This window comes from Cyclopterus lumpus, chromosome 9, assembly GCF_009769545.1.
Source record: "Cyclopterus lumpus isolate fCycLum1 chromosome 9, fCycLum1.pri, whole genome shotgun sequence".
Taxonomy (NCBI): Eukaryota; Metazoa; Chordata; class Actinopteri; order Perciformes; family Cyclopteridae; genus Cyclopterus; species Cyclopterus lumpus.
The window spans coordinates 20,025,362-20,042,752 of NC_046974.1; the positions used below are offsets into that span (position 1 = coordinate 20,025,362).

At 41.7% G+C, this 17,391-nt stretch overlaps 1 protein-coding gene across 1 annotated transcript in view; it reads right to left on the bottom strand.

Annotated features, from left to right (window-relative positions):
• Window positions 1-17,391, bottom strand: part of dock8 (dedicator of cytokinesis 8) — a 50,553-nt gene that overhangs the window by 8,394 nt on the left and 24,768 nt on the right. Inside the window, 37 exon segments of the mRNA XM_034542061.1 lie at window positions 84-142; window positions 145-214; window positions 568-711; window positions 1,313-1,505; window positions 2,656-2,756; window positions 2,841-2,999; window positions 4,928-5,080; window positions 5,539-5,673; window positions 6,185-6,281; window positions 6,405-6,492; window positions 6,944-7,070; window positions 7,371-7,553; window positions 8,804-8,889; window positions 8,892-8,932; window positions 8,934-8,952; window positions 9,530-9,587; window positions 9,590-9,695; window positions 9,984-10,123; window positions 10,604-10,760; window positions 10,896-10,935; window positions 10,938-11,009; window positions 11,288-11,347; window positions 11,350-11,419; window positions 11,421-11,438; window positions 12,064-12,128; window positions 12,131-12,159; window positions 12,980-13,055; window positions 13,058-13,070; window positions 13,543-13,718; window positions 13,852-14,016; window positions 14,488-14,722; window positions 14,850-14,945; window positions 15,253-15,354; window positions 15,591-15,735; window positions 15,933-16,003; window positions 16,269-16,386; window positions 17,094-17,256. Coding sequence (XP_034397952.1) covers window positions 84-142; window positions 145-214; window positions 568-711; window positions 1,313-1,505; window positions 2,656-2,756; window positions 2,841-2,999; window positions 4,928-5,080; window positions 5,539-5,673; window positions 6,185-6,281; window positions 6,405-6,492; window positions 6,944-7,070; window positions 7,371-7,553; window positions 8,804-8,889; window positions 8,892-8,932; window positions 8,934-8,952; window positions 9,530-9,587; window positions 9,590-9,695; window positions 9,984-10,123; window positions 10,604-10,760; window positions 10,896-10,935; window positions 10,938-11,009; window positions 11,288-11,347; window positions 11,350-11,419; window positions 11,421-11,438; window positions 12,064-12,128; window positions 12,131-12,159; window positions 12,980-13,055; window positions 13,058-13,070; window positions 13,543-13,718; window positions 13,852-14,016; window positions 14,488-14,722; window positions 14,850-14,945; window positions 15,253-15,354; window positions 15,591-15,735; window positions 15,933-16,003; window positions 16,269-16,386; window positions 17,094-17,256 — 3,830 coding nt within the window.

Genomic DNA, 17,391 nt, shown 5'->3' on the forward strand with positions numbered 1-17,391 from the left:
TAATCAATATGACATCAGTAACATATGCTTTCTCATTACGTTAATCGCCTTTTATAAAGAACCCGTTGCCGTTTTGGTTTTACCTTCTGAATGATGTTCTCAAAAGCTCGATGTAGTTTGTCATGAGTGGATGACAGTTTCTGAAATCTCTGTGAGCCTCCAGGATTGGTAAGATGATCTTGTAGACCTCATTCACTGCCTCGAAGAGACAGCCCTGATGAGACAGCCACCACTGCTGGTTAGCTTGACCACACACACACACAATATATAAAGAGGAAATATTTGAAATATATCTATCACTTAAAAAAAAAAAAATAATGTTCTATGGCATGACAGCCCAAATATGTATTGTTAACGACTCAATGCAAACAGTTACCAATTCCATACTACTACCTGTACTCTGATTATTTTAGTTACTGCATTAAACCTACTCTAAAGTTGTGGGTTAAGTACAGTTTGGTCCTCTTTAATGCCTTTATCTAAATAACATACAGCCAGGGCTTTCTATGTTAACACTACACTCTCAACATAAATATCATGAACGTCAGTGCAGCCTCATGGTCTCACATTGCTGAAGAGCTCGGCAGCCTGCTCCAACAATCCCACCAGGCCACTCTCGGTGAAGTAGCGTCCCGAACACACCCCGTCCTCGTCCGGAGACAGGATGTCATCCGACACCGCCGACTCCTCCAGCACATTGGTGGAGATGTTCTGAGGAGCAAATCAGCTAATTAATCAATCAATTAGCCCTCTTAATAAAATAATCAATCACATGGCTGATTTTAAAAAGGAGATGTCCTAAAGTCGGAAATGGAACTAATTTGATGAACATCCAATCAATGACCTGCTGACTGATACCGGTACCGAAGCGCCACAGAGGCTCATTGATAACACCATCATCACAGTTACTGTTATAACTTTGTTTTCAGATCAGGGGAACAGTCTGTTCTTCTGCCACGAGAGCACATATGCCCCCCCACCACCCCCACCCGCCAAATCCGTCAAACTTCAAACGGCGTTGTGCTAAGCAGTGCAACCAAGGGGACCATATTCATATGTTGACGTTTTGAGGGTACAGCTCCCCCCTCTGGACACAGGCAGCCAAATTTGGAAGAAATCCGTGAGGAGATGTGTGATGTGGCGTGTTGAGAGAATGAGTGTTTGCCTCTGTTCAACAAAACAACCAACAGTCCCAACAAACCAATACTGAGTGCTTAATTTGTGTGGCTGTAACAGTTTCTTCGTTCAGTCTAAATTTGTATTATTAGTTCCTTGCTAATTTGTTTTTTATATTTGTATCCGTGTTCTCTACCTGGAAGGTGACGCTGCCAACAGGTAGGTACTTGTGATCTTCCAGCATGCTGAGATACTCGGCCACCAGGGCAGCAGCGTGGACAAGACACATAGCCGACTCAGTGTAACACTTCCTGTTGTTGTGCTTCTCTGCCATGTTCTGCAGCCAGGTCAGACGAAGGTCGGGAGATGTCTGGTAGCCCTTCGCTATCCTAAGGAGGGAAGGGAAGAAGGGTCTTGTTGTGCTTTTTTTCTTTCTTTTCCTTAATTTAAAACAGGTACAAGTCACATTGAGATTAACAACTCACTTTGAAGACAGACTTAGCTAAGAAGGCAGCAAAGAAACAGACAAAACCAGTGTGCAACAGACACAAGGAACTAAGAACTATTAAATCTTTTTTTTATGCATTACAGGCAAGATGCATTTGGTGACAACATTTATGTTGATTTCTTTTGGCATAGGCCAGAGACAAATAGACAAATAGTCTGAACTGCAACCAAGGCTTAATGTTTTTGTAATGCAAAGACAACATAGATAAATGTCCATCATTAATTATAAATAAAACACACTGGATAGAAAACACAAAAAAGGAGGGCAGCAATATTCTTAACTGAAGAACTGCATCGGGAGAGTGAAAAAGGTCATGTCATGTTTTTATGGGCAACAAAAGAATATGGAAAATGTTTTCCTGTTCATGGAATGCATGAATAATCATTAGCCTAACAGCATGGGAATAAATCTGAAACGCTCTGAATTAATTTATTTATAAAGCAGGTGAGTCACCAAACTATACAAATGAATTCAAGCATCTGGAGACCAAATGTCTTGTACGTCAATGACCTCTGTGTTCGGGAGCTTGGAGGTAAACGTCGGGGTGAGTCTAGCTAAGTGTGTAAAGCTAATGGGTCGTTCTGTGCAGTCGTCAAACACTCACCAGGTGACTGGGCCCACAGACCAAACAGAAAGGTGCATGATAAATGACACATGTAAGTGACATTAGGGCACGTTGAGGTAAAGTGCCTAAAACAACACACAGCACATGTATGCTATCTTTGTCCCACTGTTCTCAAAGACACACGCTCGCCTCGTACTCACACACAGACACACTGGCATACATGCACGCGCACGCACACCGTTTGCATTTGCATATACACAAAGCCAAATCAGGAGACTAAACTGCTACCACATGGTTACCATAGTGAGAGCACCAAATAGAGACAAAACAGCCCAAACCACAGAGAAATAGGAACCAGCAGCACAACATAGCGAGAAGCCACAGGGTGATGAGAGAAGGAGTGAGGACAGAAGAGAGAGAAAGAGCGAGAGACAAAGAGTCTTTCACTGTTGATGGTGTGTCTCACCTGTACATGAGGTCCATCAGCATCTCAGGATCTTCCTGGAACTCCCTCATCTTCACTGTGTCTGACAAAATACTGTTGAGGTTTCTGAGAAGCTCATCCACCTGAAAGCACAGACGAACACAAGAAGCAGGTGTGAGGCTAGAATCCAATCAATGTCAGCCACGTAATGCAGGTGTGATTTATACTTGTGAGGGCAGCTGAGTGTTCTGCATCTCCGAGTCCTCCTCTGCGTAGGCCAGGATGGTGCGAAGTGAGCGTCGTAAGTATTCCTCCTGGAAGTCTGACGACTTGCCCACCAACGAGGCCAGAGACATGGTGACCTGCATCTTCACTCTTGAGAAGTTCTAACGAAGACATATATACATTTACAGTATGAACATGTTTGACTCCTTTCTAATAATTCAACCATTCCTTTTTAACCCGACCTTCAAGTTCCCTACAATACAACATCTAAATAAACCAATAGAACACATATCAATTGAAAGCAAAAATGTGTACGCACTGCACTGTGTTGTGTGTATGCAATTGTTGAATGTTCAAAGGATATTCTAACGTGCAATGAAAACGTTTCCAAGTTATGCAATACGGTGTCTTTGGAAACGCTATGCCTGTAGCCTGCTTGTTTTAGTCATGCATTGCCATTTGACAGCTGCTACAGATATGCTATTATACATCTGAAGACAATATTAAGCAATACTTATATTGGTACGCTGTATTGTTGACCCTAGTCACCGCTCTTTACTCGTCTCTCCATCCGTCACACTACCTGTCCACCATAACTGACAAACACCCCTCCATCCTCTGCAGCGAGATGTGTGTGTGCATGTGTGAGCGGGAGTGTGCTCGTGTGTGTGTGTGAAGTCCCATCCATCTCCAGCATGACCAGCTAAGCGGGAAATGATCTCCCATTAGCAGAGACATAATCACCCATGGATCATCTCTACGGCCCCATTCTGTTCAACTGAGCATGCAGCCAAAGTCTAACCACCCATCCCTGCCCTCAACTCTGTGTGTGTGTGTGTGTGTGTGTGTGTGTGTGTGTGTGTGTGTGTGTTCAAAAGTACCCTAAATGATAGTTTAAGTCAACACTAAAACCCTCTTTGTCTTTCTTTCTCATATTCCCCCTTTCCTATGGCTTTCTTTCCAGTGGTTACATAACATGGACAATATTTAACCAAAGGTATCTGCTTTTAGTGAGTTTTTTTCATTTCTGGAAGATGAAAAAAAACCTGGTATTGTCTCTTTTTATTACCACAATCGGAAATTAAAGTAAAGATGGACAGAGGGAAAAAAAAATGTGTGACAAACAGAGAGGAACACAAGGGCGGATGAAGGGAGGAAAACATAAACGAAGGAAGAGGTGGAGGTTCTGAATGAATGAGTCATATGGCTGCTACGCTAATTCAGATCACAGCTCCGTCTGTATACACCACATAAACAAACATACGCTGGGACACGCAGATGGGAAATACTCTTTAAACTGTAGATACTCTGTGTGTGTGTGCGTGCGTGTGTGTGTGTACTGTGTGCTCCCACAAGCTGGTGTCTGACTTTCATTAAAGTGTACAGACTGTAAACACAGGAAATATCAACTGCAACAGCAGTTATTGAACTAGCAGAGCAAATGAAAGAAGATACTCTATCCTAAATCTTCCTTCCTTCCGATCTGTCTCTCGTTTTATTTCCCTCCGTCACTGCCTCACCTCTGGCAAAAACACTCCATCTCTATCGTGATTTCCTCCTTTACGCCCCTTTCACACTCACTCTGCCCTTGAGCACATGAACGTACACATGCAAACATATATACTGAAAAACACACACACACACACACACGGTCTGGCTGTCATTAGTTTAAGAGGGGTTGGAATATGGGGAGACAGTGACATATCTCTGTGCTATCGACTCAGACACATCCTTCAGCAGAAACTTTCTGCAGCACGCTCAGAATAGACACAGAAAAGACATTAAAGCTGAGCAGGAGAGGAAAAGTGGAGAAGACAGGCTGAGATGTGTGTGACAGACTCCCCGCTTCTATGTGTGTTCAAGAGCACATGTATCAATTCAAGCAATGTTGAACTCTCGAGTGCACTTAAATTATATTTGATCCCACATAAATGCAATTTCTTCTGCAAGCTTAGATGTTAGATATGGTTTTATCTGACAGGAAGGTAACACATGCCTGACATTTGCTTTGTGTGTGTGCTTCTATGTGTGCGTCAACCCATTGGAACATATACACAGGATAAGTGTGTGTGTGTGTGTGTGTCCTCACGCTGGCATTGCTGTAGCTGTATCTCATGATGAGGTAGAGGGTGGCACAGGCCTGGCTCCTGTTCTCATCGACAGGGCTGCTGCAGTACTGAAGCACCTTCTGGCACAGGTCTGCACACTGTTCTGCCTCCTCCTCAAACATCAGGTCCCCAAACTGCGCACGTACACGTACACGTACACGTACACACACACACACACACACACACACACACACACACACACACACACACACACACACACACACACACACACACACACACACACACACACACACACACACACACACACACACACACACACACACACACACACACACACACACACACACACACACACACACACACACACACACACACACACACACACACACACACACACACACACACACACAAATTGAAACCAGGTATACACAGGCACACGCAGATATGTACATAAGTAACTCTGGCTCGCATCAACAGCTTGCTACCCCCGAGAGTAAATAACAACATTTAATTTAGAAAGAGATTGTGTTTTGTGTAAACACATCAACACACAGTTACAAGTGCAACACAAACACACACACACACACACACACACACACACACACACACACACACGTCAGAATTAATTTACCTTGACAACAAGCGCTCGGAGTGTGCTGAAGGTGTGAGAGAGAAAGGTGGTACTCTGGTTGCAGGTGAGGGAGTGAAGTAACACCTTCAACACTCCGCCAACCACGCTGTCCTTGCACTCGGCCAGTGGCACTGCCTGGACAGGGGACATTCAAAGATGAGCAAATCAACATGGTTCAACAAGCAAGTCTACACAGATGTGTCACATGTGTGGATGGCATATTATGCCGTCTTTGTGCTCAACTCATTAAATGTTGTGTTTATTCACAGCAATTAAAAACATGCATCTGCATTCAACTTGTTTTCTACTTTGTTTAGTGCCAATTCACTGAGGGAAAAACACTCTGGTTTTGACAGACTTAATGTTTTCCAGCCTTCTCAAGAAAGCTGATCAGGGTTTAGTCAAATACCTAATCCGGAACTTTTTTGGCATACGTACAAATTTAATTATTTTTTTAATAGGGTTAGCGGATGAAAGAAAATCTCTTGTTGACTCTCAGGTCCCTCTGCAGAAGCAAAATATTAAGAAAACCTTACAATATAGCGCATCCATTACCAAATGGCCGATGGTCTACATAACAATGTTCATTTCTTAATTTTCTGTACATAGTGTTGAAATGTTGCATGAGTGTAGGTTAGAGTGTGACCTGAACAATGGTTTCCAGCAAATCCAGCACGATTAGGTTAGACTCTGTGGCCAAGTTCCCACTGATCAGAGCCTCCTGGTCCAACTCTGCTTTAGTCCTGTTGGAACACAGTGAGAGTATGGCAGATATTTAGAGAAGAAAGCACTAAAAAGACTGAGAAAGCGGAAAGAAAGACTGATAGCCGCTGATAAAACAGAAAATCTTATTAGTTATAACTTACTTATCCTGTCTGTCGTTGGTCTGTCTCCACTGAGTGAGGTCTTTCCTCCACCGTAGGTTCTCCCTGTGACCCATCGTCCTATCAATCCCTGTGAGGTGTTCAAAAGCAACTTATCATGTCAAGAAATTTGGTAGTGAGAGAACTATTATGCATGTTTACTTAAATACACTAAACTGTATCATCGCAATCCATGCAGTCTGAAAGATGAACTATGTTTTATAAAACAATTGTGAATTTTCGTTTCTTTAAATTAACATTTAGAGCTGTATTTTCATGTACCTGGTCTCCTTATACACCGTCTTATACACAGTCTACTCATATTTGAAATGCTGCTTAATACAGAGCAGACATACGTTTCCTGAGTAATATGCTTAACCTAAGCACATACCGCGTACCCTGAAATTGGTTCTTACAGTAAAATACTGATAACATTCACTAGTTTTTCACGAGGTAGTTCCAGTTCAAAACTTTGAAATATTGCAGAAAATGCCCATCTAATTTTGACAGAAAAAGCAATTCAAAGAGAGGAGATACAACACCTCCAACTCGTTTCATCATCTCCCCGCGGGCGCCCATTCCTCTCAGCAGGGCTCCTTCCAGCTGCAGCTTGGCCTGCTGAGATTTCTGTAAGGCCTGGGTGCTCACTTTGTCACTGCTCTGCTTACCCTACAAACACATATTCACCAGCTACAAATAAGTGCATATAATTTTATTATTTAGAACACTTATCATTTATTTATCCTGAAGTTCTGTATGATAAACACACAGGATGCCCTGACGTCCATGATGCAAAGCAGGGCTGTGCGATAACATCTAACAATGGAATAATATCACGATAAAATCATACATTGCGATATCATGACACACAATGACGTAGTCTAAATTGTACATACAAATTAAAATGATTTTTTAAGGGCTGCTGCAACTGCACTGATACAAAACAAGTTGCTGAATAAGTAAACTGACCCCATACTCGAAGCAGGACACGCAGATCGTGAGCAGCTCCAGCAGCTTGTTGAGCTGCGAGTGAGGCAAATCGACAGTCCAGCGCTGAATCAGACTCCTATCGGCGTTCTTCATCACCCACAGGAAACACGCCAACAGGTGGCGACTGGTGTCTGCTGCCAGGGTGGCTACGGATTTACCTTGCTGGGAAGAGGGGAGGAGAGAGAAATGCAGTATGATACAGTATGATGGAGATCCCGCTGAACACAAAGAGCACCGGGACTCAGTCAGAAACACACACACACACACACACACAGTGTGGGGTCCCAGATCCACAATTTACCTTCCAGAAAAAAAACGAAAGGGATGCATAAAAAACAATAATAAAACAGGTAAATAAAAAAACATCTGTGTAAATGTGGTTTACTGGTGTTCTCTGTCTATTATAACATAACAGATAGTCAGGACGATTTATTCATATATTTCTATCAGAGCCAACTCTCATTAAAAAAAACACATCCGTAACACTGAGTGGTGGTCTCCTGCTCTACCCATCGAATCGTACAGCGAGAATAACAAGTGTATCTCACAAACTAACGCTGTATCACTCACAAGCTTCTCTCAACCCCAAACATGGCTGGACACTTCTTTTCACACGGGCTTTAGTGAAGTATGGTTCTCTTCCTCCATCTTAATAGGCGTTAGATCTACTGCAGATTAATTTACCTTCATCCGTGTGATGAATGGATCGCTACTATAGCGGGCTACTGCTGCTTCACTGTGTGGCAGATTTGATGAATGTTTCCATTAACCTCCTAGAGCTCTGGTGTCCCACCTAGAACCTGGTTTCCAGGTCTCCGTTTCATAGCAGAGCTGAGTGAAGCAATATCAAATATGTGTTGCATATAATCAAAAAACATCAGTTGCTTATTTGAAAATTAAAGTGAAAAAAAAAACACATCTGCAGCTGAGATTGTTTGAGGAGGAACTGCCTGAAAATGTGGAACAAGCGCCATGTTTGGGTTTGTGATGGATACCAGGCTGATGGCTCAGTTGTGTGAAAATCAGATTTTCCACAACAGTATTTCATGTTACAACATACAAGGGACTGATTCATCTCCTGGAGAGAAGCAGAGTTTTAGTGCCCGTGTTGTTGCTGTAGCTACACTTGATGGATGTGTTTGTCAGGGAGGACGGCCCTGTTCACTTATGATGGCAATGCCTTCCCATAAACCATCTCCCGCAGACATGTGCACGCGCGCTTGTGTGTGATTTTTCAGGATGGATGAAGTGTGTGTGTGGCTCTGACAGTCAATCAATCTACCTCAGTGCAGCTCACCTGTTCGGAGGCAGAATGCTCACAGACAAATGCACTTTTGAACTTTTAAAAATAATGAAAAGCACACAACAATCAGTTAGCATTTTATCATTACGGAATTATTATAGAACTTTACCATGGATGCCATGGAAACGAGTGCATTCCGTCCCAGTGTATTAAAGGGATTCCCGGCAATCGCCATGGCAACAGACTGATTGATGGTGGGACATTTTCAAGGTCATCCTCGGGTCCGCCCGTCTTGTTTTCCCGCCGGTGTGTCAGAAACTACGGAGAGCAACAGGGGTCACATATGCGGAAGAAGAGGGGGCTGGAGCAAACAGGATTTAAATACAGCATTTATAAAACGTTGACACTACAGAGTCGTAATCACGAAGGGAATCAAGCACGTACTGGATAAACTATTACATATCACACAATATATAACCACAACAACAACTCCATGTTGTAAATATGACTAAAAGCATTCATGTTTTCTTCCAGGGGATTATAATTTCTTCCTGCACTCTAAACATTAGAGTCATATATTTTGTGTTAGCATGTACAATAAAACTCATGAATGTCTTTAGTCCATATTTAGAACATGTGGTAGTGGTGCACTTCAACCTCTATATATATTATTTATTATATAGTATTGTTTTTTTTTCTCACTTGCCTCTCTGGGCTTCCGTACAAAACAGTGGTAAGACACCTTGATAATTAGAGGAAAATGATAAACAAAGTCGAAGTGGCTAAAACACTAATTCCACTGTGTCTATAGTGTGAAAGAGGCAGCAAGTCAACTCCGAAGGGTTGGTGAGTACAGAATGCGTGTGTGTGTGTGTTTGTGTGTGTGTGTGTGTACCAGTAAAGTCCAGGTAGTTGGTGGAGTCAATGATAATCCCCACCAAAGAGAGGTAAAAGAGCAGCCCCCCTTCGCTCTGACCTCAGGTTTATTACAGCGATGGTCGAGATCATGGGAACACAGCAGGCTGCAGATGGCATTGATGGCCTTTCTCTGGACTTTCCCCCTGTGAACACAAAGTTTCATTGAATCCAGCAATGGCATCAACATTATACAGAAGGACTTACAGAGGTATATACAATGTTTGGCACGTTTGGATGCTGTTATATTTATTAGAACGTGTCCACATCAAAGTACTTATTCAGAATCGGTTTTAGCAAACATGTACTGTATGTTTTTAAGTCTGAATCTTTTATTGTCTTTAATTTGTGCCTTGAAAGAGAGCAGACAGATTAGCTTTGTAAAAACAAGGCAATAAGGAGGTAAAGACTTGAAGGTGTCTATGTTTCAATACCCCTCTGACTCCATGTCGAGGGCGGCACTGAGCTCTGTGAGCAGCAGACCGGTGAGGTAGTGCTGCTGCTTGAATTCCTGAGAAAGCTCAAACAGCCCCAAGATCCTCTGCTGCTCCTGGAAACTACACGAGCTGGAGCTCTGAATGGAGAGATGAAATGAAGCAGTGACAGACACGATGAGAGGCGCGGGAACATATTATGGTTACGATTTTTCATTAATGCAAGGTAAAGTACTTTTTAAAACAGCCCCTGGTAAACTGAATCCCATTAAATCTAATCTGCTCGATTTAATGACTCCCTCAACTCCCCTTTTCAATTCTTCTATTTGTACTTTCTTAGATCTTTTCTGTTAAATGGCAAATGTAAAAGCACGAGGGCGCACATATTTACGCTGCTCCCTTATTGCAGTCATAATGACAATCCTCATCCAAACCGAGGGTCTACGGTTAGTACCGAATGCTTGCTGCTCGCTTTAGGGCTGTGTAAATTAACTTGACCTGCCACACATGTCACTTTGAGCAGATTGTTGGTTTTTACTGCCTAATGATGGAACAATCACCTGAATGCATGAATTACAAATGGCATAGAAGTGCAAATTCTGACTGAAAAGTGGGCAGACCTGTGAGGTGATGGATGGACAAGTGAGGCAGGGAGCAGAAGCAGGGCTGCAGAAGAAGAGGCTCAAGTTGAGGTAGTGCTCATGACTGCATAGGATTCGCAGGAACTCCAGACGCATGCTGATTAATGTTGGCATTGACACGCTCTTAGCCGACAATCTAGAAGAAACAGAGCAAAAAAAAGAAATAATAATTTAAATAATACTATTCTTTCAGAACCTAACATCAAACAATTCCCTGAAATCATGTTTTTAAGACACATAATTAAATAGTTTTGGTTGCAATCAATGTTACTCTACCTGGTTGCAGTAGTTTTTCACCAGATGAAAGACAAGCCTCGGTCCATGAGAGACAGCAGGTCATAGAGGAAGAAGGCCAGCTGGATGTTGACTTTCTCCGCTTGCTCGACTTCCTAAAAACAACAACAATCAACTATCCGTAAGCTGCACTGAGCGGATCTGGCCAAGCCTCCAGCAGTGAAAGCGGGGCTTTCTGATACCACAGAGGCAAATATAATTAGCACTTCTAGCTCCCTTTTGTGTTGAGGACACATCATGTAAACTGAGGCGGAAACAGCTTCTACCAAGCCCAGGGAACAACAGAAGGAGACAGTGAAACATTTTACACCTAATCTGACTGAATTATTGATGAGTGAAACGTATTTTCATCATCATCACATTCCTCACCTTTTTGTTGTTTGACAAGGATGGTCCCAATCTCAGCTGTCACCACGGAGACAATGGTGTGATGTCATCTTTAAACCGGTCAGAGAAGCGGCTCCTCCGGGGGACACTGTGCTTGTCGAGATGAGACACATGCCTGAGCCATGCTTTTCACCTGTTAGAGCAAGAAACACATCAAACACACCATAAAACATGTTAATTATCAGAAACAAATAAGGGAAAACCATGGAAATGCATTGGTGGTTTAAAGCAAGCGTGATGAATGTGCATTTTAATCAATAATTTTGTCGGGTAACCCGACAGAGCAACGCTGATTTGATTAAAACGGTGGCCTGATAGTAACAAGCGATCCTCGAATATTTATCATCTTATTCCATCCGCATGTTTTCATTAAAATAAAAAAAAGATGCCTTTTAAAAAAGTTAACATTTTTAATTAAGTTATATTGAAAAAAGAAACATGAATCCTTCATCACACGATGAAGGGATGAGAGTGATTGTGAGTGATGACACACTTCCAAAACTCTAAAAGGATGACAAATTGTCAAGTGACTTGATAAATTACAGACCAGAGTGTATTAAAAATGCCCTTTTGTTCCCCACACAATAAAACATCATTTATCTTTTAAGGTGTCTTTTAAGAGGTCATGTTTCGTTTTGTGAGTAATTTGTATTCCTTCATCCATTCATTAATATCACCCTAAGCAATCCTTACTTTTTTTTCATAGAGCTTGGGCATCAATCATAGATTGTGATTTTATTATGTTTAAGCACACTGACCAGCAGCTCAAAGAAGAACCAGGCATATTTGTATGCATTCTCTCTGCAGACCCCAGTGCTGACGACATCTGCAGGGCCAACTCCTCATGGAACTGCCTGCAAGACAGAAAATGCAAACCCGTGGTGAGAACAACCTCCCGGTGGTAGCTGACTGAATAAAACATTGAATAGAGCATCTGCAAGTATTAAACAAATTATCAATTTAAATACAATTTGAAATACTGGTTTGAGCTTTAACAGGGAAGAAACGGGAAAACATAATCCACCACAATATTTTGGGTTCTCAGTGTCACACTCCCACCCTGTGGTAACCAGAGGAACTTTCTCTTCATGTTACACTGTGCAGCAGGGGCTGAGTGTTGTTGAATACATGCATAATCCAAACAGTAGGAAGTAGAATTCTTAAACATAACAGGGTATGCTATGGATATCATTAGTTATTTCTTTATTTCAAGGTCAATGTAGCATCTCCAGAATGTGATGAATGGTATAATTTTAAACGGCAATTATTCAAAATATTTACCATCCTAAAATTCAACATATTAACAATTAAGCTACAACATAACATAACAACATATTTAATTAGTGTCAAATCATATATCTGCACTCACACATCACCAGTTAGACTTCAGTAGATTAAATTCAGTAAACAATTCAGTAAACATTAAATTCACTTAGAGTTAAACTGACTTGATACTTCATGTCATGGCATGCTCTGCAAACATTGCCTTAGTTTACTCATATCAGGACTGTGCATCACTGCTCACATTTGAATATGTCTCAGTTGGATAGAATATATTAATTAATATTTAATCATGTCTAATTAATATGCAAATGTCTGCAACAAGTCGCTCCAAACTGTCTCACATGCGGGGTGTTGTTGTTGACATGGGAACAAGTTAAAGTTATTATGTACCTTTCTGTTTGAGGCCTGGTGTTTCCTGTTGAGTCTGGTGGTTGGTTAAGTTCCACAATGGTGGACATGCGCTGCCTGGGTTGTTGTGGCCCTGGAGACAGAAACACACAGGTTCCATCACATTGAACGTGATGGATGCATTCATTAAAGTGGGCTTCTAGTGGCCTATTAGAATACCTAATGTACTGTGGGATGAATAGCAAATTACATGTTTTCTGTGTATGTGCAAGCCTGCTGGATATTTACATACTGCTGTGTGTGTGGTGTGTGTGTGTGTGTGTGTGTGTGTGTGTGGTGTGTGTGGGTGTGTTGGTGTGTGTGTGTGTGTGTTTTGTCAAATAAACTAAACTGTGCATTGGCCTGATGAAATATAGACTTCAGTGAAAATTGTCAAGATTTATATCGCACACTTTTGAAGTCAATGCTAATTTCCCTCAATGTGTGCACGAGTAGTGCAGATAACTTCCAAAAATAACTTCCAAAAAAAAAAACTTCTAAAACCGAGTTTAATTCATCTGACACTGACCTTCACATCAAATCATGGTTCTATAAAGTGGCAGTACCTTGGCAGAGAGGATGTGTTTGACCTCGGCATCTTCAGCAGAGGTGTGTGGAGCGGGGATGTCTGGGTTGCTGCTGCTGCGGATTCTGGATTGGAGAAGCATCGAGCCAACTGTGGCTGCTGTGGCCCGACCCATGGTGCTGTAACGGCTCTCTGCAGGCGGTATACTCCCTGAATCTGAACACAGGTTCATGGACACACAAAAAAAGATCACTTCTTCATTCTTAAAATAATGACAGCAAATATAAATCAAAGAAAAAAAAAACACAAAAAGTAAGCAAGTTAATATTCATAAATCGTACGTCAGTACCTGCATTCTGTATGTCTCGGGGGGGATCAGGCAGACGAAACACCCAGTAAAGGTAGGTCGCCAAGAGGCTGTTCCTACCCTGCTGGTCCCTGATCAGCTCCTGACTGTTATGAAGACTGTTGACAATAGACACCACTGATTCGAAGGCTATCTGGGCCAGATTGGCTGTAGGACACAGACATAAAAATGCAATCACAAATGTTAGACCGATAATATCCAAAATATTATCATGACAACAGAAACCTTCCTTGTAAATAATAATGATATTAAGCTGTGTATCACAATCAATAAGAGCTAAAGCAATGTGTAGATTAAGTAGTAGAAAATGCATCTTTAACAATTTTGATTTAATTTTTCAAAAAATGTAGAAGACTTTAAACAGCTCATTATCTTGCTCTCAAACATTTACATTTTGTATCTAGGGCTGAAATGAAATACTATTTTCAGTATTGATTAATCAGTTTATTATTTAGCCAATAAAATGTATTGAAAAAAATTAAAATAGAAATAGTTTAAAAAATCCCATTAGGAGTCCAAGGGTGACAATTTCAGAAGTCTCAAAACAGAGTAGAGCAGCAAATATTCACATTGTAGAAGCTGGAGCACAGAAATGTTTAACGTGAACTAACTCCTTACCGGTCTGGCCGGCAATGACCATGGGCTGCATGATGAGGGTGAAGAGTTTATCCAGCACCAGATGGAGGAAGAGGACCAGAGGCTCTAAACTGGAGGAGGACAGAGAGATGATGCTGAGCTTCAGCTCATGCTCCAGCTTGTTCTCTGGAATCTTCTCCTCCCTGACCCGCAGAGGGAACATAGCTCCACCCTCCAGGGCATGACAGAGGGTGAAGAAACGCTCCAGGTGGTTGTCCTGGTATGGAAGAGAGATGATTTGTTACAGTGTGGCACTTGTGAGGGAAGCAGAGATATATGGAAACAAGTGTAAAAAGACAGTATGCCCGTGATGCATCAGGGTGGATATCTTACGACATTCTCACCTGTGTGTGGACAGATGACACGGCCTGGACCTCAAGGTTGAAAATTCCTTTGTGACTCTCCATCCACTTGACCGGAGGAGTCTGGGGAGGAAGTTTCTACACGACAGAGACACAGGAAATATAACTGTGTGAACTGTCCTCCATGTCCGTGTTCAGTCTTTAATACGTGGGAAGCCTTCTACGAATACTCCTTTCCATACAGTAGCTTGATATGGACATGCAGAACTTATGTCTAAAATCTAAACATTATATATATATATATATATATATATATATATATATATATATATATATATATATATATATATATATATATAGAGAGAGAGAGAGAGAGAGAGAGAGAGAGAGAGAGAGAAAGAGAGAGAGAGAGAGAGAGAGAGAAATAAATAATAGATGCATTTACCTCAGGTGTGTGTAGTGAATAGTTGACAGGTAGTCGCTCCAAGACAATGGGCAGACAGAACTGACCCGTCTGCAGTCGGTCATTATTCACTAAGGGCAGCCACTAGATGAGAACAAAAAGTGAACAACTAGTATGCAAGCTTGTGTGCACTTTAACATCAGAATAGGAACATGTTATTTAATATTAAATTAATTCATATGCTGCTGCAGCATCCTGTTTAATTGTTGTGCCCATATCCTGTAATCCATCATGTACAGGACGTTATTAGGCAGAGCAATACTTTGACTTCACATGTACATTTATAAAAATGGTCGGGAAGTAAAAGGACAAAATCTCACAGAGTATCCAATGAGCGTCTCACAGCTGACACTCTGGTTCTGTTTCTGCTGGCAGCTGATGTGGTAGAAGGTGAACAGCAAGTGGTGTCTCTCTGTAAGACGAGCTGGGAGAGCCAGCTTCACTTCCTCATAGAAGTCTGGGGACCTGAAGATAAATACAAATAAATATGGAGTTTTAAAGGAAGTCAACCAGAGGGAAACAGGGATGAGTGAGGATGGAGGGGGAGAGATGAGAGAACAGGTAGAGACAATATTAAGCTATATTGAGTTAAACAGACTGTTTTATATTGTAAAAGAAGCCATCACAAAACAGTAAAAAGAACCTCAATAATGTGTACTTGCTTGTTATGGTAGGTAACAGGTGTGTAGACTTCTTGTAAAAATTCAGAGCCACTTGATTTCCCAAAAATGACCTAAGAATGGACAGGTGGGAAAAAACACAAATTAGCGGTACAAGATAAACACAAAAAGAGGACTGTAGATTGTATTCCCCATCACTTGCATTGAAAGCACATTAGGAGGGCATCTCGTAATGGTCAGTATGAAAAGGAGGAATAATTACAGCAAGCAAAACTTTTCTCAATGTTCATATGGACACCTCACTATTGTTTTCAGACTGACAGGAACACATGTGAATCTGTCCTTGGTAAATCTGAGGGGGAGGGGGGCAGCACTCACAGGTAGCGAGCAGGTTGGGTCCTCTCCGCTCATAAACTGCATTTTGATGGTGATGTTTCTTGCTGATGTAAGCCTGTTGACAAAGTTAAGCCTCTGCGGGTAGACATAGAGCAGGTTCCTACATTGACATAGGGAGAGAAAAAGTGCCAGAGGCTTCCTCAGTTATTAATACATGAAACAAATCATGCAATGCCCTTCTATATATGAAATTAAGCAGTTCCAATATACATCACAAGGTGGCACTATCTGTGCAGCAACATCATGGTCATGCCAAAAGTTCCAGAAAAGCAGTAATTCACTGGGACGGGTGGTTATAACACTAGACTGTGATCTGTAGAAACCTGGAATACGGGGAAATACTACAGGTTCCTCTGAACAAATGCTCAGAGAATGTCAGCGTGTAATTGCCATGCAGGGAACTTGTTCACGCATGACGTTACAAGCATTTCAGAATTCAGTGTTGTTTAAACCTCTGCTCACACAGACTGCCTCCTTATTGAAGCAATTTTACAGGTAGCCTGGCTGGAAAGGCCTAAAAGTAGACGCAACACTACAAAGAGCAAAGCGGTGTCAGTCCTTAGGTGACGAGTACAGCATGACTGTTCATGTTGACTCTGGTCTTTCAGTCTGTCAGTGAGAGGAAACAAACTTGTTTACACCTCAAGCTGCGAAACATTTGTTTGTATTTAATCCTGTTTACGGGGAAGTTTTTCTGAAAACAGTTTCACTTTACTATGACAAAGAAAATGTATTTAAAGTGAAACAGCTGTAAAAGGAGTGTATGACCGTTCAGTTATATGCAGTATATCATGCCTTCTAACCCACCTGTAAATGTTGTGAGGGACATACACCTCACTGGATGGGAACTCCAGCACTTCTTTGATTGGCCGAATGTTCTTCTCAGCCACAGGTATCAGAGGGATGAGCTCAGTGGACAAACATGCCAGTGGCGTGTCGTGGACTGGAGACATGTCCAGCTTTATGGAGCCTGGAAGACACAAGATAAGTCTTGTGAGTCATATGATATCACGCCACATCATTTGAATTCTTTGCATAATCAACACACAAACAAAACACACACTGATAAAAGGAAATCTAGCCGAACTCAAAAGGAATAGTTTTA